The sequence below is a fragment of the Pseudopipra pipra genome, chromosome 7 (genome assembly GCF_036250125.1).
Source record: "Pseudopipra pipra isolate bDixPip1 chromosome 7, bDixPip1.hap1, whole genome shotgun sequence".
NCBI classification, from domain to species: Eukaryota; Metazoa; Chordata; class Aves; order Passeriformes; family Pipridae; genus Pseudopipra; species Pseudopipra pipra.
Genome location: NC_087555.1, coordinates 3,224,533 through 3,250,755, shown reverse-complemented (window position 1 = coordinate 3,250,755; position 26,223 = coordinate 3,224,533). Strand labels below are relative to the sequence as shown.

General features: G+C 49.9%; 1 protein-coding gene across 9 annotated transcripts in view; it reads left to right on the top strand.

The window, feature by feature from the left end:
- The window catches only part of HDAC4 (histone deacetylase 4), a 190,295-nt gene that overhangs the window by 83,619 nt on the left and 80,453 nt on the right, over positions 1–26,223 (top strand). For all 9 annotated transcript variants that reach the window (XM_064660250.1, XM_064660251.1, XM_064660249.1 and 6 more), the window contains one exon: positions 20,579–20,823. In XM_064660250.1, the coding sequence (XP_064516320.1) occupies positions 20,579–20,823 (245 nt within the window). The remainder of the gene's footprint in view (positions 1–20,578; positions 20,824–26,223) is intronic.

The window sequence follows — 26,223 nt, the reverse complement described above, 5'->3', positions numbered from 1 at the left end:
GCAGGGCTGTGTGTGTGTGGAGGGGTGGATGGAACAGGGAGGAGCTTTGTGGCCCCCTTCTGCCTCACCTTCAGGATCCACATTCTGCATGGAATTAAACCACTTCTCTAGCCAAGCTGGCAGTCACAGAATCCCAGGATGGTTTGGGTTTGGAGGGACCTTAAAGCCCATCCAGCTCCACCTCTGCCATGGGCAGGGGCATCTTCCACTAGCCCAGGTTGCTCTGACCTGGCCTTGGACACTTCCAGGGGTCCAGGGGCAGCCAGAGCTTCTCTGGGCATCTTATCTTCTGCCAGAGCTGAAGCCCAGAACATGGATCTCCTCACCCTGTGGGGTGGGAAGAGCGGGAGCCCACAGCTCCTCAACTCTGCTTTGTTGGCCTTCGTCTCTGGAAAAATATTTCTCCAGCTCCTCCTTTCTTACCCACAAGGAAATGGTTATGAATTGGAGGGGGTGGGATGAATTGTTAACTTATTCCTCTTTCAGCAGCTGAAAGCAGCACTTAAATCTGCAGCTCTTGGATGCAGAGCTGGTTTCCTGGATGAGAAGGAACTGGCAGGAAAGTTTACTCTACTGCAAGCCCCAACTTGCTAATTTTCTTTATTCTTCCCTCACCTTGTTTAGTTCATTAATTCCCACTGATCAGCTCTGGATTTCACTGGGTTCCCTTAGTCCTGACTGTTCACCAAAGTGTTATTTTCAAAATTAATGGGGCAGGTGGTGGAGGGAAGAGCCTTGGAATGCTTGAACTTGGTGACTTCCTAGGGAAGGAGGAGGTGGTGGGATGGGAGCAGACATGGAAAGACTCCCATGAAAGGTTAATCAGGAATTTGTTCCCATTGCCTCTGGCTTTGCTAAAAATCACAGTACTGTGAGATGAATGAAAAGGGATAAATTTTTCATGGAAAGTTGGTCATGGATTGAGGGGTTTTTCAGGGAAAAAATCAGATGTGATCTTGGAGGTGCCTGTGCCGTGTCTTGTCTGCCAGGTGTGTTCCCACTCTGGATACTTCACCTGGATTTGCAGCCTTAGGGAGGTAACCAAGGTGAGGTCTTTGTTGGTTAGTTTTGATTTTTAATCCTGTCACTTTTTCAAGGGAAGCCAAAAAGGAGCAGCCCTGGGATTGCAGGGTCTGACAGCCTGGACTCCACTCCTCCTTTCCATCAGCTTCTCCTGGTGGATGGATGTGAGCTGGAGGATGAGGATGGACTGTTCCTTTGGTCTTCCTTCCCTTTTCCTGCCTTGTTTTTCTCCCCAGGGGCCTTTCTGCCCAAATTAACTGGGGGTGGTTTATCTCCAAAGGGGAAAGAGCAGCACCTGCGTTCCAAGGGTTTTAGGAATTCCTCTTCTTACGGAGCTGCCTTTAGTGAGATCCCAGAGGCTCTTCCCTGGTGTATATTGATTGTCAGGGCTATATTTGGCTCTGCTTTTTCTTTGGCCAGTGGAGGGAATCTCAGGTGAATCACTTGTGCAACAATGCCTGAAATACCGGAGCAGACTCCAGATGCTTCCCTGGGGAATTGCTGATGGTTCATTAAGGAGATATTCCCCCATTCCCCAGGGAAGGGGACTCCCCATGTGTAGAAGTGTTCAAAGTTGGACAGGGCTTGGAGCAACCTGGGCTAGTGGGAGATGTCCCTGCCCATGGCAGGGGGTGGCACTGGATGAGCTCTAAGGTCCCTTCCAACCCAAAGCATTCCATGATTCTGTGATTAAATATCTGCTCCTTTGGCTTAACATCCTGTGATTTAAACCACTCAACCATCACCACTTTTCCATCTGTTTTTCATTCAAGGGACTGTGTCATATCAGATGATTCATTCATATTTGATTAGAGATTTCATTATGAGCTGGCCTGAAGTTTTTTATGACCTAATAAAAAGCTTTGAAATCATTGATTTGGAGCTGCAGTTTTAATATACAGAAGGGATGTACTGCACGTTTTAATGGTACTTTTTGGAGGTATTTTTTAAAGCTCTGACAGTTCTTGTGGTGAATTTTATACAGGGAAGTTGTTTAGAAGTTTCTAATGGGATTCAATGGCCTTTCCCCTTGGAGGGAGGAGCTCCCAAGCTGCTGTAGCACTTCTCCAGGTTGCACTGATGACCAAACCGCGGGTGAAATTTAGGTCAAAACTTGCCTTTCTCACCCCATTTGTTGTCCTGCCCATCACTGGAATGATGTTGATGAAGGTCTGGAAGATCTTGAGCTGTCAGGGCATCGTGGGCATTGGTTAAGTGTCATATGGGAGGTTTTTATTTGCAGTGATACCACCTGTGTGAAATTGTCCCTCAGAGTAAAGAAATTACCACAGGTTTTCTCAATTTGTTCTAAAAAATACATTCAACTGTTACAAGAAGGTATTTAAAAAGTACTTACAGAGTGACTGCCTTTATCCTCTGTATTTTCCTATTCCAAAACTGTCTTAAGCTCTTCAATATTTTTTGATGTTGTTTCCAGTTTTATATAATAAGAGCATATTTTTATGCTTTAAGTATGATGGGAAATTGCTCTATTAGAAAAATATCAGACCTAGTTCTTTTTTGCTGTACTTTTCTTACCTTTGATGCTGGTAAAAATGTATTAAAAAGGAATATGTAGTACAAAACTAGTCAAAGGGAGCAACCTGTTCCAGTGGGGAGGCCCTGGCACGGGTTGCCCAGAGCAGCTGTGGCTGCCCCATCCTTGGAAGTGTCCAAGGCCAGGTTGGATGGGGCTTGGAGCACCCTGGGCTAGTGGGAGGTGTCCCTGCCCATGGCAGGAGTGGGACTGGATGAGCTTTGAGGTCTCTTTAAGAATCCAGACCTCTCTAGGACCCAGATCTGATGAAGTACCAAAATCCAGTTAGAGTTAGGAATTAATGTCTTTAAGGAATATTTTTAATTCATAACAGGCTTGAATTCTCTCTTTAAATGACTATCAAAGTCATGCCTTTTTCTTCATAATGCCTTTCCAAATCCATATTATATACATGGAAAATCGTTGATTAGAAGGCTTGATATACAGAAAACAACATTATCCCATCCCTGGAAGTGTCCGGGGCCAGGCTGGACAGGGCCTGGAGCAACCTGGGATAATGAAAGGTGTCCCTGCCCATGGCAGGGGGTGGCACTGGATGAGCTTTAAGGTCACTTCCCACCCAAACCATTTTGGGAATCTGTGACTTGTGACACTTGGTCTTGTCCAAACAGAGATCTCCTTTTAGGAGACAGTGGACTTTTATCACCCAACCCACATGTGTGTCACCAGCTCTGCTCTCCCAGCAAACAAGTGAGGTTTTGGGGGCAGAGCTGGAGTTGTTTTCTGGGAGTGCTGGGATTCCAATGCCTGAGACACGGATCTGACCAGGCAGCAGGTGGGCTTTTGCTCCTCCGCTTCTGAAATCCTTCTCTGACAATCAGTGGGCTTTTCTGTTTGTTTTCTGTTGTGGAAAGGTGGTGATTTGAGGTGTGGGGATCAGCAGTGGGTTTGGGAAGGTGTTTGTGATGCACAGAGAGGGAAGGGAGCAGCACTGATTCCTGCTCTTCCAACAGTAAGCCCGGTGTGCCTGTCACTTGGATGGGAACTGTCTTAGGGTGGCATTAGACCTGCCCTGGCTGGCTCACCCCAGCTTGGATCAGAGGGATTTTGCTTAACTGAGCAGCAACTAACAGTTTTCTGTTAGAAGCCAGCTCAGAGAGCGACACTAATTCCCTTCCCATAAAATACTGGAGCCCTTGGACATGTGACCCTCTCAAACATATCTGCTGGAGTCCAGGAGCACGTGGATTTGATACCTCCAAATACTCAGGAATCATGGAATCCCAACCCACTGCTTTGGGTTGGAAGGACCTTAAAGCCCATCCCATGCCACCACCTGCCATGGGCAGGACACCTTCCACTAGCCCAGGTTGCTCCAAGCCCCATCCAGGCTGGCCTTGGACACTTCCAGGGATGGGGCAGCAACAGCTTCTCTGGGCAACCTGTGCCAGGGCCTCCCCACCCTCCCAGGGAAGGATTCCTTCCCAATGTCCCATCTAAACCTCCCCTCCTTCAGCTCAGTGACTGTGCAGTGAGAGCCCTGGGACATTCCCAAGCAGGACCTTGGGAGAAGCACCCAGCTCTGTCCCTGGTTGCCATTCCAGTGGAACTCTGTGTGTGTGTGTGTGTGTGTGTGTGTAGGCATTTAACCTCACACATCATGGTTTGGATTTTAAAGCCAGCTCAGATGTTCCAGAGGGAACGGCTCTTTGTCTCCCTTTCCTGCCTTTGATAGTCTAGAGGGTCCAAAGAGCTTTTCCTGGTGGCAAGCATAGAATCATTAAGGTTGGAAAAGAATTCCAAGATCATCGAATCCAACCTTTGACCGAAAGTTTTGCTGGCAAACTACAAGTGGAACATTATTAGAAAAATACCCCCCCATTTTTATGGATAGAAAAAACAAAATTCCTTTCATGTTACATGTAAATCCCTGTCCCAGGGATTTGTATATACTTATATGTATAATACATATGTATATATGTGTATATATATTGGTATTATACTTGTGTAATCCCTGTTCCAGGGATTTAGCATGACTTGAACTAAACAAAATCCAGATCCCTGTCCTCCATCCCTTGCTGTGTCTGTGATAAAATCTATAAAGACTCAGGAGTTTAAAGCTCATGGGAAGAGATAACACTGGAGAGGGCAGAAGGAAAAGCTGGAGGAAGAGGACTGAGTCAGGGCTGGAGCAGACATATCCTGGGGGAAGGTGGAAAATCATCTTTACCTTGTCCACTTCACACAGGACAGATGATTCTCTGGATTCTCCACTGGAGTGGCAGAGCCCCAGAAGTGGTTCCTTCCCTTCTCATGCCCCAGGTGCTGCTGCTCCCTCACCATCCTCCCTCTGGATGGGCCACCAAGTGTGGGGGACAAGAGTCCATGGGAGGGAGTTCCCTCTGGAAGGGAAATGCAGTGCTCTGGCTTTAGCCCATAAACACATGGAAGGATATCTCAGACATTTGGGGAAAAACCAGGAGGTGCTTGGATTCATGGGAAGAGCATGGCTGTGGCTGCTCTGATCCACCACAACATGCCACTTTGGATGGGTGGAGCTCCAGGTGGCCATTGGTTATCAAGTCACTGACCTTCAGAGATGATGCCCTAAAATTCCTGGTAGTGGGCAGAGCCCTTGGAATGGCTGGATTTACGTGGCTCCCAGCCAATATCTTTCTTAATGGTACTGAGAATAAGTAAACAGATAAAATATCCCTTTTGGCACCTTGGGGACCGTGGTGACCCTACACTGGCATGAAATAATCCTTAAAATTGCAAAGAATGAAATTCTAGAGTCTCCTTTCTCGAGTGGCAGCACAGGGCAAGGTTTAACTTCTGTTCAGACGATTGCTTTCCGGCCGCTGCGATACATGATATGGCCGTGTCCTGATGCTGATAAGAGCTGGGAATAACAGAGCAGGAAAGATCCTGGCTGTGTTGATACAAGGATCAGGTGTCCTGAATAAGCAGCCAAGAAACTTCATCTGGTTTTATGTGCAGCCAAGTGCGCACGGTGTCCGTAACGAGTTGTTTCACCTCGGTCAGTGGAACAGGGAATTCGGGGAACCACCAGGAAAAGCGGCAGTTTATCTCCATTTGGGAACACATGGATTACTCCACTCTGCTTTAACTGTCCTCTCCTGAAGCCTCGGTGGTGGGGACCCAGCAGTCAGGATGAAAAAGAACATCAGATGATATTTATGGCAGAGAAGCTGTGGAATGTCCTCCTGGACTGATCAACAGCAGGGAGATCATGGACTTGCTCAGACCTGCCACCTCCTGCTTCTGCAGACCTGCTGCTCCCAGGGAGACAAGGGAGCAGCAAAGGGAATGTTTGGACAATGCTCTCAGGAACGTGGTGGGATTCTTGGGGTGTCTGTGCAGGGCCAGGTGTTGAACTGGATGATCCTTGTGGGTCCCTTCCCGCTCAGGATGTGCTTTGGTTCTCTGGTTCATCTGGGAGCCCAGGTTCCCTTTGCTGCCTCGTGTGCCAGCGTTGGGCACAAAGGTGGCGTTGCCACCTCCTCCACTCCTTCTGTGCCCTGGGAGCTGTCTCAGCTCTGTTGCTTTCCATTCGAAGTGTTCATCAGAGCCTTCAAACTCCATGTGCCAGGAGTCGCCTTGGAGCACCGTTCCCACCTCACCCATCCCAAGTGCCACTCGAATCATGGAATTCCAGGTTGGTTTGGGCTGGGAGGGGCCTTAAAGCTCATCCAGTCCCACCCCCTGTCATGGGCAGGGACACCTTCCATTATCCTGGGTTGCTCCAAGCCCCATCCAACCTGGCCTTGGACACTTCCAGGGATGGGGCAGCCACAGCTTCTCTGGGCAACCTGTGCCAGGGCCTCCCCACCCTCCCAGGGAAGGATTTCTTCCCAGTATCCCATCTAACCCTGCCCTTTATTTCAGGGAGGCCCAGGCAGATGAAGCTGCTCCTCTGCCCTAATATGAAGGGGGGGATTTCAGGAGAACTTCATTAAAGACACTCCCCCACCCCAGCCTTTCCAATCATTCCCTCACAGATACCAGTTCCACGCTTTCCAGGTCCAAAATGTGCTTTACTCGTATTCCAAACCCCCTGCATTTGTTGGATAAACTGTTTTCTCTTTAGAAGAGCCCAATTTCAGCAGAAGTTGTGTTCTTTGGCACAGAGGGGGCAGCTTTGGAGCTCTGCTGCTGTTTGCTGGGTTGGAAAAGGCTCGTTGCAGTAGAGAAGCAGGAAATGCATTTCCTTGGCAACTTGTACATCAGTGAACCCCATCAAATTCCTGAAGCTTGTAAATACTCATATCCTCAAATATTCATAGACTTTTGCCAAACACGAGCTTTTTTGTACTGCTTCTCCCAGGCTTAGCAAGGTGCACTTTCTTTGTTGCTTAAAAAAAAATATTTAATGTTATTATTTCTTTATTATTAGTTTTAAATAATTTGGGCTGCAATGTAGAGATTTGGCTGCATGTGCTAACAAAGTTACTGCTGCTGGTCAGGATGCTGGTGCAGGAACTACACTAGAATTCTGTTGTACAAGAAATAAATAAATCACTTCTAAATGAGGTGCGTGAGGTGACAGACGAGTAAGAATATTGAGACAAAGTCAAGTCCTTTTAAAGCACTTTAATGGGGGTTTTCAGACAGGCCTGGAGCATGTTGGATATTAAGTTTTATGTAGTTTAAAATGCGCTTTTACTCTTTATCTCACGAAGTTAAGTTCTTACACGGGATGAAAATTTCAGCTTCTAAGGAGCTGTTACGTAATGCAGGGTGTTATTTACACCTTGGAATTGAATATTAACTGCTGATTTATACCTAAACACTGCTTAAAACCCAAAATACTGAGCTGTGCATCCCTGGGCAGAGAGAGCTGCCTGCAGGTATTGAGGGTGTCTCTTACTTCAGCACAGAATTGGGAGGTTAAACCTGGCTTAAAAGTGGCACCTCCTTGATGGATTCAACACCATCAATGCCAGTGTGGTTGTAGTGGAGCCCTGTTGAGCTGAAGTGTCACTAATGTCACCTTCTCTGTCTTCCTCAGGCCAAGAGCTCTGCTTAGGGAGCTGTTTGTGTCCCACAAAGTGGATTACTAAAGAAAATTCCAGCAGCTGGGCACTGCGTTAAGGCTGTGAGGCCTGTGGGGCCTATTGGTCCTGTAGGGCCCATGAGGCCTGTGGGGCCTATTGGTCCTATAGGGCCTGTGAGGACAGCGGGGCCTATTGGTCCTATAAGGCCTGTGAGGCCTGTGGGGCCTATTGGTCCTGTAGGGCCTGTGAGGCCTATGGGGCCTATTGGTCCTATAGGGCCCATGAGGACAGCGGGGCCAATAGAGCCTCTAGGGCCTATGAGGCCCATAAGACCTGTGTGGCCTATGGGACTGGACAGGGCTTGGAGCACCCAGGTCTAGTGGAAGGTGTCCCTGCCCACAGCAGGGGGTGGGACTTTGAGCTTTAAGGTCCTTCCAACCCAAACCATTCCCTGATTCCATGAAGGGCGTCACTCCTGGTTTTCAGTCCCTTCCCTTTCTCCTTTAGCTACAAACAACTTTAGACATCCTGGGTAGAACAGTTGGAAGTTTTGAACTGTTTGAAGTGCAGCCGAACTCGTTTGTCCTTTAAGCCGTTGCAAAACCAGATCTTAACGCAAATGCTAATTTTGAGACGTTGATCTTCCCGAGCGGCAGATATTTCGTCTTACACGCGCCAGATGGGTTTGCTGCTGGCATCACTTGTGTGATTATGGTCAAAACAAGGACAAATCCGCTAGAAAATTGCAAGACCTTACTGAATAATTTTGCGTTTTCCTTCCCAAGGATCAGCGAGTTGTCGTTGTGCTTTATTTTGTCGCTGTCAGGGTGGCTGGTAAAGCCTCTTCAGGCATCTGAGAAGGGCTGGCAAGGAGAAGAGAAGCTTTGCAGTGAAGGACCTCTCCCACCCTGGTTTTAGTTTACCAATAATCTTTACATTTTTTAACATAATTTTTTAAAGTCATTCTGGAGGATTGACAAACTATTTACCTACAAGAAGGCTGGAGAGGGACTTTGGGCAAGGACATGGAGGAACAGGATGAGGGGAAATGGCTTCCCAGTGCCAGAGGGCAGGATTAGGTGGGATATTGGGAAGGAATTCTTTCCTGTGAGGGTGGGGAGGCCCTGGCACAGGTTGACCAAAGAAGCTGTGGCTGCCCCTGGATCCCTGGAAGTGTCCAAGGCCAGGTTGGATGAGGCTTGGACACCTTCCACTGGGCCAGTGGAAGGTGTCCCTGCCCATGGCAGGGGGTGGGACTGGATGGGCTTTAAGATCCCTTCCAACCCAAACCATTCCATGATTCTGTGCCTGTGAGGCTCTCCAGGGATGGCTCTGGCAGTGGTTCCTGCAGGTCACTGCCTGCCTCAGGAGGTGCTGGTGGTGGACAGATATCTCCCAAGGTGCTCCCACGTGCAGTGACCATCCCCAAGCCTCCAACGATACCTTTTTCCCTTAACCAGGAGCATTTCCATTGGGATGGCACAAAACCAAGCTGCTGCTGGTTACGACGTCCTCAAATTTGTGTACAACACCGGGGATTTCAGAAACAACACTTTCCTTAAGCACAAATCAAGGCAGATGGTAAAACCGAGTGACCTACAAAATATCACAAGTTTTCTCCCCAGAAATGTACAGTACAAACAAATGTACTGTCACCTAAAATACCGAGATGGCATTTCTGACAGAGTGATGATCGTACAAGGGAGTCAAAGTTTGGGTGAGGTCAGGAAGGAATTTTGCATCTTCTAAACACACGCTGGTGATCAAACTGACTGTAACGTGTTTCAACCCCATGTTTCTTCCTCCTTGGAGCTTTGTTTGGTTGGGTTTATCCAGTTCTGTTCTATCTGGAAATTAAGTTGTGCTCTAAAACTGCCTCTGTTGATCTGAACGCCTCAGTCTGTGGCAAACAGTGCTGGTTTGGGTTGTTTGTATCATTTTCCTTGAAAATATGATCCAACAACTTCCTTTCTAAATAATGTGCTACTCTCCTGATGTGCAGACAGTGGGTTTTGTTAATAGACCCTCATGGATCCATCCTTACATAGAACAGAATCATGGAATCATTAAGGCTGGAAAAGACCTTTAAAGATCACACAGGGCTTCGTGAAAGTGGCCTAAAAATACAGTTAATGTAAAGCATGATTTGCTTGATGGAGAAGGGATTAACTGTGTATTGGTGTCCAACAGGAATCCTATCTAAAGAAGGTTTTGGTAGGGATTATCTGTGTGTTTGGATACCTCCTTGAAGCAGGTTTTTGCCCAGGAATGTTGACCTGAATGCAAGAACCGAATGTCCCATTTCCATCCTTGACAATGATGAGCATGTGCAGCATTTCAGGGAGGGAGTGGATGAGCCATTTCCATCTCTCTTTGTCTCCAGATACTACTGAATCCAACTGAACCTTCTTAAACTTGCTTTTAAAAGCCCTCTTCCTCACCTCCTGTGGCTGTTTCTCAGTTGTCTGGATGTCCTTTATATCTCTTTCTTCCAACCTTCTGAAAGCCTTTTGTCCACCGTGTCCTTGGTTGGCTGAATCCCTGAACCCTCTTCAGCTTCTTTCCCAAGTATTTTCTCTTTTTCAAGTGCTCTGAAAAGCGAGTCATGGTTATTTTAGGTCCATATAGGATCTCCAGCTTTATATAGATATTTTATGTCTCTCACCTTCGGGCTTCTCTCCACATCCTATTTCTTTCTGGGGAAGGATCAGGCTGCAGTCCAACTTCCTACTTTTCTTTGGGTAAGCACCCAAGGGTTTTGAGAGTTATGGGTGTCACAGAGAGGTTTGATGAGGAGAATAAGATGGGAAGTGGGAGCTTATGTGGGTGTTCACCCCCATTCTTGCACCCTCGTTTGGAAAAGGGAACACCGTCCTTTTCCATTTTCTCTCCAGAGCCCTGGAGAGGCACAGGAGTGCTGTGGTCGTTGCTCTTCCTTGGGGTTGTGGGAGATGACGATTTTCAGTGCTTGATTAACCTTTTATGAACAGTGTTTTGCTAAATTCATGTGCTGTTCTCAATGTCAGGGACCTTTTAATTGCCACTGGGTGTCCAAGGACGGGCGAGCAGGGATGGCATTCCCAGACCTCCCCTGCCTCCTGAAATCCTGCTCAACAGGGAGCCTGGGAAGCTGCTCAACAGCCACAGGGGGTGAGCACCCAACCTACAGCCTTTAAGGAAAGGAATTAGAAGTTTTAAGTCTAGAAGCTTGTATAGGAACAAAATTAAGTTGGTCTTTTTAAAGAATCTGTTTATTCAGAGAGGGGTTTGTTGCTGCACTGGTTTTTCCATAAGAGGAAAAGTTTAAAAGGGGCTGGAAATTTCATAGAATTGTGGAATCCTGGAATGGTCTGGGATGGGAGGGACCTTATGGATCATCCCATTCCACCCCCTGCCTTGGGCAGGGACACCTTCCACTAGCCCAGGGTGCTCCAAGTCCCATCCAACCTGGCCTTGGACACTTCCAGGGATGGGGCGGCCACAGCTTCTCAGGGCAATCTGTGCCAAGGCCTCCCCACCCTCATAGGGAAGGATTCTTTCCCAACATCCCATCTAACCCTGCCCTCTGGCAGTGGGAAGCCGTTCCCTGTGTCCTGTCCCTTCCAACCCAACCCATTCTGGGATTCTGTGATCTTAAGGTATTAACATACCATGGCCTAATTCCTAAATAAATTGGTCCCTTCGATCTTAAGCGGTTTGTGAGAGCTCCCATTCCCACGGGATCACCAGCTGCCGATCCCAGAGTGTGTTCCATCCGTCCCCTCTTTGCCTCACGGTGCCCAGACCTCTGGCAACGCTCGTGCTCCTGCTTTTAATGACAGCAATCCCCTTCCCTCCCAAGCAGGAGGACAAGGACTGGGTTTTGGCCTTCCTTCTCAGCAGCAGAGAAGTGCCTTTGCTCTCCCATTCCCTCTCCGTGGCTTTGGGAAGCCAACAGCATTTCCCTGTGGCCATAACTACTTTCCTCCCCCCCCACTCTCTCAAACTGACTGTTTCCCAGCTGGCACCGTCCCCACCTGCCCTTCAGCTCCCATCACATCATCCTGCCCGCTCTGCCCCTGGATCCCTCTGGCTACGGGAGCAGCACCGCTGGGCTCTGACAGGAGCTATAATGGGAAAACAATCCTTCCTCGGAGCATCCGAGCGAGCAGGAGATGTGATGGCTCCTGGAATTCCACTGTTTAACTCCTGCCACTCCTGCTGTGGCTTTTCTTCTTGCTGAGGGAGAGGTCACCCCTTTGGAGGCTCCAGAGGACCAGGAGGCAAGTCCCTCAAACTCCCCTTTGCCTGTCTAGCCAGGTGGATTTCCTTTTCCTCATGGGGAGTTTTCCATGTATAATCTCAGGATGAGACTTTCTGGCTCCTGCTTCATCTCCCCCATATTTAATTCTCTCCTCTAAAGCATCATTTTCCCTTGGAGGAGGTTCAGAGTGAGGTGAGAGCGAAGCCTGTGGGAAATCCACGTGGGTTTGGCTCTTCAGAAGTGCAGCTGGGCTTCCTTCAGCCAGTTCCTTTCTCCTGGGGATCTGGGAAGGTGGGGAGTTCCCTGGCCTGATGGATCAAAGAGGTTCAATTGCTGGATAAGGTTTGAAACAAGGAGACAGGTGAAATTACATTCCCAGGAATCGCAGAATCCCAGATTGGTTTGGGTTGGAAGGGACCTTAAAGCTCAACCAGTTCCATGGCAGGGACACCTTCCACTAGACTGAGTTGCTCCAACCTGGCCTTGGACACTTGCAGGGATGGGGCAACCACAGCTTCTCTGGGCCCCCTGAGCCTTTTAAGAAGAGATATACATTTATTTTTGTGGTTTTCTGCTGTTTGTTGTTTCTTTAGATGCTTTTTTCTATGGAAACTTGTGGGTTTGGGTTGCCTACCCCCAGCAAGCAAGGAAACCATGGAAGCAAAGGCTTCCCACAATTGGGTGAAGTCTGAAGTAAGGAACAGTCCAAACCAACTCTTTTGATTCCATTATCCTTAATTTCAAAAAAAGCTCTGGCACCATCCAAGACACTCATTTGTTCGAGATGTCACTGATGAAAACAAGGAAACAGAGCGGGATGATGGTTGAAAAGGAGGTGGTGGAACTGGATTGTCTTCCTTTGGAGCTTCCCTAATCCTGCACAGGCTCATCTCTTGGAGACATCTCTGTTGGAGCCATCTGTGCCATCGAGGGTTTGTCCCTGCCCTTGAATGCCACGAAGGGAAGATCCAGATATTTATCCGTGACAGTCTATCCAAACTCTGATGTCCTGCTCTGAGGCAAAAGGGGTTGGAACAAGATCCCTTTCCAGGCAAAACCATTCTGGTATCTTGTGAAAACACCGGAAAAGGTTGGTTTCTGTCTGTTGTGGAGGTAGTTTGGTGGGTTTTCTTTTTCTGCCAGTGAAGAGACATTTTTTTAATGCTTTAAATCTTAAGATGGAGACAGTTCTGCTCCTCGAGTTTCAGCTTCCTTATCCTCAGGAATAAGATCTGGGTGCAGGTTTCTAATACATGCTAATGAGATCTTTCCAGGGAAGGAATTAGGCTCCAAAAAAAGCCGGATTTAGAAATCCAGAATCTTATTATGTCTTCAGGTCTGGGTAGTAATCAGCAAAAAGTTTCTCGGTGATGAATGAGTGAGTGACATTTCGAGCTCCATCTGTTGCCTCCGGAGCGGCGCCTCACGACGTGTTTCCATGGCTGAGGGGATGATTCATTTTGGTTCCCATTCATGGGGCGGGAAATATTCCGGGAGCGGGGAATGACTCCAGCCCTTGCTGAAGTGCAGCATGTGTGGAGCTCGTAGGAAACCTCAGCTGCTGTTTGTGCTCCCACAAAGGATCCAGGCTGTCTTTGAGGTCACCCACGCTGTCCAAGAATTCCCGGGGACTGACCTGCCTTTGAGGGATGGCTCCGGTGCTGCTGCAGCCTGGTTTTCCTTACGGACCAATTGTCTGTGCCCGGAGTGAGGAGTCACCTCCCGGGGCAAATCGTGCTCCCACTTCTCCAGCTCGTTGTCCTTTGGATTATCTGGGCTGTGATGCTTAAGCCTGTTGAGTAATTCCAGCCCAAAATGCCCTCCTTGGGATCTGCTCCTGGAAAATGGGGTAGTAAAGGTAAGGATTCAGTAGAGCAGAAACTGTTTCTCCCTGCTGTCCCAGCTGGAACTGGGTGATCTGTAAGGTCCCTTCCAACCCAGAGCATTCCCTGATTCTGGGCTGGTCCCTCAGTTTGCCCTGGCACGGATCCAGGGAGGAGCCTGTGCCTTCATCCTGCCCCACGGGATGCTTGGGATGTGCCACAGGGAATATTGGTGTCCTGGGGATGCTTCCACCCCCTGCTCCTGGACCAGTTTGGGGGCTCCTCTAGTCCAGTCCTGCCTAGGGAATGAGCTGAATAGCGATGGGAATGTGGGATTTTACCTCTCCCCTATTAATTTCTCCTTATATTTGGGGCATCTCCCACACTGTGGATAAAACAGCTCGGCAGCTTCGTTCCGCTTTCCACACAAAATCCCTGCTTTTCTCCTGGCACTGCAGTCGGATCCTGCAGTAGCTCGGTGCTATTTATAGCTCTGATCTCACTGTCTCTCAGTGTTTCGGGGAGTTTTGGCATTTTGGGAAGTGGGAGCCCCTCTGGAAAAGGATCCCAGGGCTGCCCGGCCGACATTCCGGATCGCAGTGCCTCCCACTGCTGAGGGGATTGGTTTAATTCCCAAAAATTTAGTGCCACTCCACTGGCACAAATCCTCCTTCCAGAATAAACCACCTCAGACGCTCCCTTGGCTGCGCTCGGAGCGAGCAGGAGCTGCTTCCCTCCTTTTCCAGGCTGATTCCAAGGAAAATGAAGGTGATGGGTTATAGGAACGGTGTTCCGTGACTTTGAATTCCATGCTCCCAACATGCCAAAATCATTCCTGGTGGCAGCAACTCGCTATTTAAAGGTTTCTCAAAATATAGGGAATTTTTTAAAAACCCCAAGCTGTTGCTGGACTCCAAGGACAGCCCTCAGGAATAAAGTCAGGGAATAAACACATGAGGTTTTTGCTTCTGCCCAGGGATGAAAGAGCTGAAAATAATCCCTGGAGGGGGAGATCCATGGACATTCCTCTGCATTCTGCTGGGGAGGTCCAGCAGGGCAGGATGGGGCTGATTCCAATGAAACATCCAAGAGTTTGGGATCCTGAGCACATCCTCTGGCTTTGGATTTATTTTTGGTTGGTGCTCCAAGGCTCTGTCAGCAGAGTGTGGCCCGAGGGCACGGCTGGAACACCAGGAATTGGAAAGGGAACTCATTAGCTGGGAATAAAGCCTCGGTCTGGAGAGGAGGGAGAAGCTGAATCCATGGATTGTGGAAAGCCCTGGCTGGGGAGGGTCCCCTCCCTGGTGGGATTTGGGAAGGCACCAGGCACTGGAGAGTTACTGTAGGAACTGGAATGCTCTTTTCTTGGGATTTTGGGAGCGTGTCCTGGTGTGTCTGTCCTTTATATCCTCTTGGAGCTGCCAGGGGAGCGATTTCCTCCTCCAGCCTTGATCAGAGTCTCATCCCCGGGGTTTTGCAGCAGGTTTGGGGAAGTTGGTGTGATCTCCCCCTGTTCCAAAGGGAATTGCTGAGGGAAGAGGAGCTGGGAAGGAGCTGTGCGTGTCCAGAGGGACTCGCTCTGTGCCCGAGGGAGGGAGGGCTCAGGGAAAGCGTTTCCTGCTCTTTCCCTTTGAAAGTGAGGTTGGATTTTAAATGGGAGAGGCAGTTTTTCTGTGCTGCTTAAATTTCAATTTTAAAAAAAAAAAAGAGTGAGAAGGAAAAAAATAATTTTGGAAACAGATTTTGATTTTAAAAAATCCAGGTTGAGGTTTAGCGAAGGTGTCCCTGCCTGTGGCAGGGGGAGTAGAATGAGATGGTCCTTCAGGTCCCTTCCAACCCAAGCCATTCTGTGAATATTTGTAAAATTTTGAAATAATTTTGAAGTAATTTTTAAATATTTTTAAAATTCAGCTCAAGTTAAAGTAAAAAGATTGGCATTTAAATGTTCAGCTGAAGTAGCCCGTGTCTGGCTCATACTGAATTTTTGGTTTCACTTTTTTGTTACGTTTTAGTGTGTTTTGAGGACTCAATCCTATATTTTCATCCTTTAAAGACCGGCTTGAAAAGGCTGTATCAGAGAAGGGGAGGAAAATTCAGGTATTCCTGTTAATTCTATTGAAATGTACATTCAGAGGTTTAGTTCCACCTTCCCCTTATCCCTTCCAGAGGGCTCAGAACTCTTGGAGAAGTGGAAGCATGGAAGAAACTCCCCATATGAGTTCTCTGGTAACGTCTTTATCTCCAGCCTTTATGGGAAATGTTTTTAATTTCTCCTCTGGAGCCAGGCTGGGAGAGCTGGGAGTGTCCAGCTGGAAAAGGGAAGGCTCCAGGGAGACCTTAGACCCCCTTCCAGGGGGCTCCAGCAGAGCTGGAGAGGGACTTGGGGCGAGGGATGGAGGGACAGGACAAGAGGGAATGGCTTCCCACTGCCAGAGGGCAGGGATTGGTGGGATATTGGGAAAGAACTCTTCCCTGGGAGGGTGGTAAGGCCCTGGCACAGATTTCCCAGACAGTGCTCCATCCCTGGAAGTGTCCAAGGCCAGGCTGGATGGGGCTTGGAGCAAGCTGGGCTAGTGGAAGGTGTCCCTGCCCCTGACGGGGTGGGATGGGATGAGCTTTAAGGTCCTTCCAACCCAAACCATTCCAGGATTCTGTGATTAAACCCTTTTTGTCAGATGTGCTCACAGGTTGGAGATGATCAATTTATTCCCATTTCACTGTATTTGGGATTTTCCCACTCTGTGTGTTCGGGCCAAGCTGTCAAATTTCCCATCTCCATCAGCAATCGATGGGGACTGAGGTGCTTTAGGTCTTAATTAAGGTACAGCACCCAGGCAGCCTTTGATGTATAACCATGTTTGATTTACCTGGGGAGGGAAATACCAGCAGAGTGTTTCTAACTTGGTATAAAAACCATTATTGTAACATGACCATGGAATCAAAATAATGGGGGGGGGGAAATTTCCTTATATACCAAGGGTGGAAAAAAATAAATTAAACCATGAAATTCCTTCTGTTCCTACAGGGAAGGAAAAGGCAGGGAGAGCTCATGAGATAGTTTATTATTCATAATCATGATCTGGTCTCCTAATTCATGGGGTTGGCATTTCTCATTCCATGAATATGGTCTTTATGCCTTTGCCTACGTCATGAATCCCATTGTTTCAGTGTGTTCCCAAGGCAGGACCTACAAAAGCAATTTTTGAGTCTTCCATGAAATATTCCTTAGAACACAGGGGGTTTTTTGTCCTGGGGATGTGTCCATTGGGCAGAGGGGGTTGGATTGTGTCGGGAGGGCTCCGTGGCTGAGCTCCTGGCAGTGCAAACAGGGGCTTGTTTTGAGCCTGGAATAGTAAAAAGTCGGGAATGACGCAGCTCTGCCCAGGCTCTCAATGGGAATTGTGGTCACCATCCCTGCAGCTGCACCCTGTGCCCACAGTTTGGGGGGAATGAGTCCCTTTGGATGGGAAATGGGGGGTTTGGGGAGTTTTCTCAGGACCAGTGTGGACCATTTAAGGCTCTTTTTAGGGAATAAAGCAGGAGGAATTGATCCCGAGGAAAAAAGGGTGTTCCTTCTACTGGAGATTGGATTTGGTTTTCTGGATTTGGTTTTCGGTGCTCAGGAGAGCTGGGGATGTTCACCTGGAGAAGAGAAGGGTCCAGGGAGAGCTGAGAGCCCCTTGCAGGGCCTAAAGGGGCTCCAGGAGAGCTGGAGAGGGACTGGGGACAAGGGATGGAGGGACAGGACAAGGGGAAATGGCTTCCCAGTGCCAGAGGGCAGGGTTAGATGGGATATTGGGAAGGAGTTCTTTGCTGTGAGGGTGGGGAGGGTCTGGGATGGAATTCCCAGAGAAGCTGCGGCTGCCCCTGGATCCCTGGAAGTGTCCAAGGCCAGGTTGGAGCAACCTGGGCTAGTGGAAGGTGTCCCTGCTCATGGCAGGGGGTGGAACTGGATGAGCTTTAAGGTCCTTCCCAACCCAAACCATCCTGGGATTCTGTGTTGAAAATGCATTTTCAGCTTTTAGGAAACACAGTGTTTGGATTATAAAGGTGCAGGTAGGAAAACACGGGTGGATTTCCAGGAAAACCGCATTTGGCATAAACAGTGTTGACAAATTCCAGGAGCTGCACTGGAGAGGAGCAGATTTCTGTGGAGAGCGGGAGCAGGTGGCTGCTCCCTTTGTGTCAGCAACACTGCCCCTTAGTCCACGTGGATAAAAGGTGGGAGAGGTTGTGTCCAGGCCTCAGGAATCTTCAGCTGGACAGAGGAATGGTCAATGCATTTAAAAGTCTTGTGATTCCCAGAGGAATCAGCTGTTTGGTGTACTGACTCCCTGGGTTGGATCCTGTAGGATTCACTGTTTGGAGCTCTCCCAGAGCCTTGGAGGGTATAAAGCTGCATTAAATCACGCTCAGGATGATATTCAGGGAGTTTTGGAGCTCTGGGGTGTTTGCTTGTACATTTAGGAGAGGGGCAGTGATAGGAGAGCTTTGCACTGGTGTCTTTATCCAGTGCTTGCCTGGACATCATTTCCCCCTGGATCCCATCTGTCTCCCCATTTTCCTTATACATCCAACATAGTAATGGGATTTTGGTGGAAACTTGCCCCTCTTCCTTTCCCAGGACACAGTGTGTATCCCTCAGTCCCTCTGCTGCTGGGACAGGTGCCATATGGATGTAGGGCTGGGACAGGGATGGCAGACTGGAGGAGTCCAGAACATCCCTTTGTCGCTCTGGCAAACCTGGATCTAATGGGAAGTGCCTCCTCTCGGAGGAGAAGCTCTGGAAGTGATGGCCCATGGAATGAGGTGGCTCTGCAGGGTTGGTTTGGAGCTGTCAGGTCCCACTCGAGTGCAGGGAAAAGGGATGGAGTGTTTTTCCTGGGTGCTTTCCACAGGGATGCTCCGTGGGCAGGAATGAGAAGGGGCTGACCGTGGTACCAACCACGAGGAAAGCGCTGAGCATTCCCAAGGAGGGCAGAATCCCAGAATGGTTTGGGTTGGAAGGGACCTTAAAGCCCATCCCATCCCACCCCCTGCCATGGGCCAGGGACACCTTCCACTAGCCCAGGTTGCTCCAACCTGGCCTTGGACACTTCCAGGGATCTAGGGGCAGCCACAGCCTCTCAGGGCAACCTGTGCCAGGGTCTCCCCACCCTCACAGCCAGGAATTCCTTCCCAGTATCCCATCTCTCCCTGCCCTCTGGCAGTGGGAAGCCATTCCCTGTGTCCTGTCCCTCCATCTCTTGTCCCAAGTCCCTCTCCAGCTCTTCTGGAGCCTCTTTAGGCACTGGAAGGGGCTCTGAAGTCTCCACAGAGACCTCAGACATGCTGTTGAGATGAGTTTGAGTGGTTCTCTCCAGGTGCTCTCCCCAGAATCCCTGTGGTTCAGTGAACTGTGGAAGGAATCCCAGCTCTGACCCTGCGGGGCAGAGAGGGGAGCAGGGAAAAGGCCACAGGAAGGAAAACAATAGGGAAGTGGAGGGGAGAGCTTGTGGGTTGAAAAATAGCAACAGTTCCAGTAATGTGACCTTTTGCAGAAAATGTTTCCATCAAAAAAAAGAAAGTCTCCTCCTCCTCCTCCTGCCTGGCACAAACCGGGAGCAGGGAGAGGGAACACTCAGCTCTCGCACTCAGACTGTGCCCCTGGAGCCCTCCTCCATGGTAGCATTTGGGAAAAACCCTGTTAAAACTCTTTCCCTGGGATTGATAGGACTGATGTCCTGACTGAGGGGATGAAAAAAACCCACCTTTTTTTTTTTCCAGTTTTGTTGGAGCTCAGTGTTTTTGAAGGATGGGCCGCTGTTCTCCTGCAGCTGCTGTTCACTGGGAGCCCTCAGCAGTCATTGAGGGATTGCCCCGGGAAGAGAAGCAGGAAATGTGGCAAATAGGAATCCTGGGAAATGCAGGACTGTCATCTGGGGGGAATTCAGAAAGTTTTTAGTCATTCATGGCATCACAGTAATATTTGTTTTAAACAGAAACCAGCTGACTTCGGTCACTGCAAAGGTGGTTGTCAGAGGTGTCTTTTGCTGCCCTTTTTTACAACAAGCCCCTTCCTTCTTCCCCTCGGCTTTGGGGAGACCCTCCTGCAGTGCTGCCTTCAGGAAGGACATGGAGCTGCTGGAGCAAGTCCAGAGGAGGCCACGGAGGTGCTCTGAGGGCTGGTGCCCCTCTGCTCTGGAGCCAGGCTGGGAGAGCTGGGGGTGTTCACCTGGAGAAGAGAAGGCTCCAGGGAGACCTGAGAGCCCCTTGCAGGGCCTAAAGGGGCTCCAGGAGAGCTGGAGAGGGACTGGGGACAAGGGATGGAGGGACAGGACAAGGGGGAATGGCTTCCCAGTGCCAGAGGGCAGGGTTAGATGGGATATTGGGAAGGAGTTCTTTGCTGTGAGGGTGGGGAGGGTCTGGGATGGAATTCCCAGAAAAGCTGTGGCTGCCCCTGGATCCCTGGAAGTGTCCAAGGCCAGGTTGGAGCAACCTGGGCTAGTGGAAGGTGTCCCTGCTCGTGGCAGGGGGTGGCACTGGTTGGTGTTTGAGATGCCCCCCAAGCCAGGCCTGGCTGGGGTTTCTGACCCAGCACACAGGGGGTTCTGCAGAAGTTTCTTGAAGTGAGAGCCTCGTGTTCCATCCCCTCATCTGCCATCAGTCAGGATGAATCCTCTCTGGGAAATCTTAGGTTAACCTTAATACTCCCTGTTTCAGGTGATGCTGGATGAGCAGGAGGGAGTGTTTTGGAGACACAGCCGGTGTCAGGAAGGGTCACCCACGTGTTGAAACCCTTTGCTTTTAGCAAGCATGTGTTTGTAGGAGGTGATGGCTGGAGGAAAACTTCTTGATCCCTAAATTCCTGCAGTGCTTTGTTGCCAGAGTTTAACGGTGCTGCTCTAGACTCAGTCCAAGGTTCTGGACGCAGCATGGGAATTAGATCCCTGTGGGAACGTGGCGTACACTCACCTCTCCTCTTGTGTTGTAGTTGATGTGACCACAGCACTGCCCTTGCAAGTTGCCCCGAGTTCGGTGCCGATGGATCTGCGCCTGGACCACCAGTTCTCCATGCCGGTGACGGAGCCCACGCTGCGGGAGCAGCAGCTGCAGCAGGAGCTGCTGGCGCTGAAGCAGAAGCAGCAGATCCAGAGGCAGATCCTGATCGCGGAGTTCCAGCGGCAGCACGAGCAGCTCTCCCGGCAGCACGAGGCCCAGCTGCACGAGCACATCAAAGTAAGTGACGGGCACCCGCCTGGGGATCGTGGAATCGGGAAGGTTGGAAAATAGCTCCAAGGTCATCCGGTCCGACCGTTCCCGCAGCACTGCCAGTTCCACACTGAACCCTCTCCCCACGGGCCACGTCCACACGGATTTGGAACATCTCCAGGGATGGGGACTCCACCACTGCCCTGGGCAGCTGTGCCAATGCCTGACCACCCTTTCTGTGAAAACATTTTCCCTAATATCCAATTTAAACCCCCCTGGCACAGCTGGAGGCCGTTCCCTCTCCTCCTGTCCCTTGTTCTCTGGGAGCAGAGCCTGACCCCCCCTCCGGCTCCTCCCTCCTGTCAGGGAGTTGCAGAGCCAGAAGGTCCCCCCTGAATCTCCTTTTCTCCAGGCTGAGCCCCCCCAGCTCCCTCAGCTGCTCCTGCTGCTCCAGCACTAAAAATGCACCAGCTGGGAAGTTCCAGTACAATTCAACCCACCAGGAGGTTCCCTGTTACTGTTGTCACATATTTAGGAGCAGAGTAGCACATAAAGAGACACTGATCTCTGTGGGGACAGTGACAGGACCCCAGGGAATGGCCTGGAGCTGTGTCAGGGGAGGTTTTGGTGGGTCTCAGGAAAAGGTTCTTCCCCCAGAGGGTGGTTGGCACTGACCAGGCTCCGCAGGGTTTGGTCACGGCCCCAAGGCTGCCAGAGCTCCTGGAGGGTTTGGGCAACACCCTCAGGGACAGGGTGGGATTGTTGGGGTGTCCTGGGCAGGGCCAGGAGCTGTACTGGTGATCCTTGTGGGTCCCTTCCCACTCTGGATACTCCTTGATTCTCTAAACTGCTCGTTGGACGTTTGGCATCAGCACAAGGTGCAGCCCAAATGCCTGGCCCTCATTCCCTGCAGGAACAGGGAATGCAGGGGCAGTGGGTGCAGGTAGCTCTGCACACTCCCAGGTTTTCCAGAATTAGGCTTTGCCCTGTGTGGGACAGGGAGGGAACAGGCCCAGGATCAGCTGGAAGTCCAGTTTGGAAGATGGCTGTTGCACAGTGCAAACATTAGACATTATATAAATATTTCCCAGTGCTGGCCCATTGCTATGGCAACGGGAGCTTTTGGAATTGCTAATAGGCTCCTCCTGCAAAGGGGGATTAGTGCTGCACATGGTAAATAGCCTTAATGTAATATTAAAAAGCAACCTCGATTCAACCTTATATAACTTGCATTTCAATACAAAATGCATGTCAGAGTGGGGAAGGTGGGATTAAAAGTTAATGGGGTGTTATTTACAGACTTTTCAGGGCAGAGAGTTTGGGTTTGTAAGAGCTGCTTCTGTCTGAGGTTTGATCAAGAGCAAACCCTGTCCTTAGTGGGTCCTTGTCAGGACAGAGGTGCTTGGGTGTAAATACATTTATAGATGCACTCCTAGAGGCATAGTATGTGTATCTGGGTGTACACACACATATAATAATAGAATAGAATAATAATAGAATTATTCTGTATCCCCCCTTTTTTCTGTGTGCACAGTTGTCCATGCACCATTCCTGCTCTGTGGATCACGCGGTGCACTCGAGGGGAAAGGATTAGGGAACTTCTGTGACAAATATTTCCATTATTTCCTTGCAATTCCGTGTGCCTTTAGTGATTTATCTTTTAAAAATAAGAAAGGCTCGTTCCCAGTTCATGGAGAAGCCCAAAGCACTGGTGATGGGAACATATTTGCTCTCACTTATGTGAAAGCTTTGATTCAGGTCAAACAAAGGACCTGGGATGTGACTTTGAGGAGCCACGTTTTGATGCAGACCATGAGGTAATGAATTTCTTCCTCTCATGTGGATGCTTGGCTGGATGAGAAACTTGAAATAGGGATGATTTAAGCCTGGACTAAAGGATGGCCTGCAGAGTCATCTCCAGTGGGTCGGTGTGACTGGAATTGCCTTAAAAATCAAACAGCACGTTATTGAAATAAACCCTGTGACACCTCACAAAGAAAAGAACCCCCAAACCCGACACCAAGTGTTCCTGTGATGCATCTTCCTTGGGAAAACATCCCTCTTGCCTTTGGATCCGTAAGTCAGCCCACACTGAGATGACTTTTAGATCTCAGAAACTGGCACTTGTGTTCGTTCCAGTGGCTGTAGGTGCAGGGAAGGGATGATTTTGTCCAGAGAACTACAATATAGAGCTTTTTATTTGGACTTTGAGCTGTCCAGCTCCTTTAGGGCTCAGGAAGGAAGCAGGGGGGATATTAAAGCAAATAAACCCCATTTTATCCTCTGTAAGTGAAGCACTGGGGCTTGAGCTGTGGAATTTGGGATAGCAATAGTCCTGAATGAAGATGCAGAGCTCTCGGGGAGCTCCGAGTCTTCAGTGTCTTCCATTCAGAAGGAATTGTGGTTTGGGGTTGTTTTATTCCTTTTATTGCCTTGATGTTGGTGGAAAGAGAGGAACTGGTTGGATTCAATGGGAAGAAGGGGGGGCATCTCTGCTTCCCACCCCCCAGACAAAGCCTAAGTGTAAGAAACATCTTAAAAGTCTTCTCAAGTAAGTGAAATTTGGCTTGGAAAGTGCTGGCATGCCTTGCTTGTTTTTATATTCCAGTAGATAACTTTTTCCTATTAAGAACTGAAATTCTGGCATTTCCCAGAACTTGGTTGGATTCCATTATCGTCTGGCCATCAGGAGGAGAAGCCGGTGGGATGATGGCCTGAGCATGTGATCCCTTCCCTGGGCTGTCCCAGTCCTTGCTCTTACAGACATTGTGTTCTGGCACAGAGAGGCCAAATTCTCCGAGGTGGTGCAGTTTGGAGAGGGCCAGGCTGTGAGGGAAAAAATATTTGTGGAAGGGCTCTACAATGGCCAGTGGGCTCATTGCATGGTGAGAAAACGTGGGTGTGGAGAGCCTGGACAAAGGGGAATGGCTTTAGACTGAGAAAGAGCAGGTTTCGATTGGATGTTGGGAAGAAGTTCTTTGCTGTGAGGTGGGATGGGGCTTGGAGCAGCCTGGGCTAGTGGAAGGTGTCCCTGCCTGTGTTGGAACAAGACGGGCTTTAAAGGCCCTTCCAACCTTAAACCGCAACCCTTCTGTGGTCCTGTGATGATCCTGTGAAAACCTTGACGTGTTTAGGGAAAATAAGCTGAGCCTTTGGAAGACTCCCCACCATCCAGAGCAGGGAAGGTGTCTCACAGCTCCAGCTCAGCTTTGCAGATTCCCGAGGCTCGACATTGGAGTGCGGCACCAGAGAGGCCACCGGAGCCGGGCAGCACCGGGGGCAGAGGTTCCTCTCTCCTGTAGCCACTTCCCAAGATGGATTTTCCATCCCAACGTGCCTCAGCAGATGTGTGACAATGTTTATGGCCTTGCAGTCTGCCTTCCCGAACAAACCCAAGGGCGGAATCGGGAGCCTGGAATAAGGCCATGGAAAGCCTCTCCGCAGGTCCCCCTGTGAGCTTTGCCTGACCTTTGGTTGTGAAGGGATGGCAGGGAATTTTTTCCTTTCTGAGTCACTCATTCCCAGCCAAGATCAGCTGGAAGTTACCGAAAGCTTTTCCGTTTGCCTTCTGGTCAAGGGGCTGGAGAGGGATGATGGGAGCGGAGCAGGATCGGTGCCTTGGCAGGGCCAGAGGCTCCTGAGGTGGTGTGAGCTCAGTGGAGAAGGGAAGGACGTCGTGGGGAGTGTGGTTCATGTGCTCTGTCCCAGCCTGGAGCAGGGCTCTTCCCAGCTCCGGCTGTTTTATGGCTACACCCGGAAACTCCTCCGGGCTGCTGACGCACATGGGCAGGAGCACACGTGGGACACACCAGAGTGGCCTGGCGGTGGTGGGACAGCCCAGCTGAGCCTCTGGGCCTGCAATCCTGACCTGGAGACGCGCAATCCTACTCCCAGTTTTCCTGTCATCTGAGAAAAGACGTTATGTGCCTCAGCAGAGAGGGAGTTTTCCCATGGAAGTTTGTGTGGAAGCAGCAAGAGGGAAAGGAGCTTTGTAAGGATGTTCGGTCTGAAGCAATCCTGAAATTGTTCTCTTTCCATGGACACAGTGATTTCCTGCTTGGAGTGAGGGTGGTAACACATCAGAGGTGTTGGCCTCTTGTTCAGGGGTGAAGCTCTGGCCATTCCTTTGGTTCCAGAGGGTAAAAGTCTTTTAGGGAATCTTCCATCAGCTTTTGCTGCACTGTAAAGAAATGAAATTTTTTCCCTAAAGGTGTCTCAACTTGACAGTTGTCATGTGGATCCTGAAGGGAGAAACTGCTCTTTGCTTCCATGTGGAGCCACCTGCCCTTGGAATGGCCTGCAGGATATTCCTGGAGGTGTCCAAGGCCAGGTTGGACAGGGCTTGGAGCAACCTGGGCTAGCGGAATGTGTCCCTGCCTGTGGCAAGGGGTGGAATGGGATGAGCTTTAGGGTCCTTTCCAACCCATTCCATGATTCTGTGACAGCTCATTGGGCCCAAATCACATCATCTTTTAGTTGCTCTTGGTGTAGCCCTGACGGTGCCTAGAGCTTCTCTTCGGGGCCTCTCCATATTCCTTCCCACTCAACAGGAAAAAATGGGCATGTTCCAGTCCTGCTGAGGGGGTTGGTGTCATCTACTGATCCCTTGGAGCTGTGCTGGGTTCACCTTCCCCGTGTCCCCAGGCCAGGGACACCTTGATTCCTGCAAAGCATCCGCTTCCCTTGGACTCTGGAAGGGCAAACTTACACCTCACCCTCCCATATTCAAGCTCCTGTTCCTGGGTGTGTCTGCTCCCTCTGTGGGTCCCAGCTCCCACTCCTGGCTGTGTCTGCTCCCTCTGTGGGTCCCAGCTCCCATTCCTGGCTGTGTCTGCTCCCTCTGTGGGTCCCAGCTCCCGTTCCTGGCTGTGTCTGCTCCCTCTGTGGGTCCCAGCTCCCGTTCCTGGCTGTGTCTGCTCCCTCTGTGGGTCCCAGCTCCCATTCCTGGCTGTGTCTGCTCCCTCTGTGGGACTCTCTCTGATCATTTTGGTGCTGCTCTTCCACGGGGCGCCTGTTCCTCACAGCCTGCCCTGTTTTCTGGAGGAACTTAAAAGCCTGGAGATACCAGGTGTCCTCCTCTGTCTGGATTCCGAGATGACAGGATTATTCATCTTAGGAAGCTGCAGCTGGGTACAGCCAGTGGTAGAAAACCAGACTGAACATTTTGTGCCTCGTTACGACTTCAGTGCGCTCAAACGCTCTCCCTGTTTCCAGAGGCTTCCTGTTCCCCCTCAGTGACCTTTTCCTGGTGCACAGAGCCCACTCCAAGACTTAGACCTGGATCCCGCAAAACTCCATGTCTGATGGAAGTAACCCTGGGGAAAGCTTTGGGAAGACCAGTTTGCTCTCTTTGAAGGGGCTGGGTGGGGACTTCCTTCAGCTTCAGAGTCAGGAACTTTTCCAAGGATAAATCTGCATGGAGAGGGG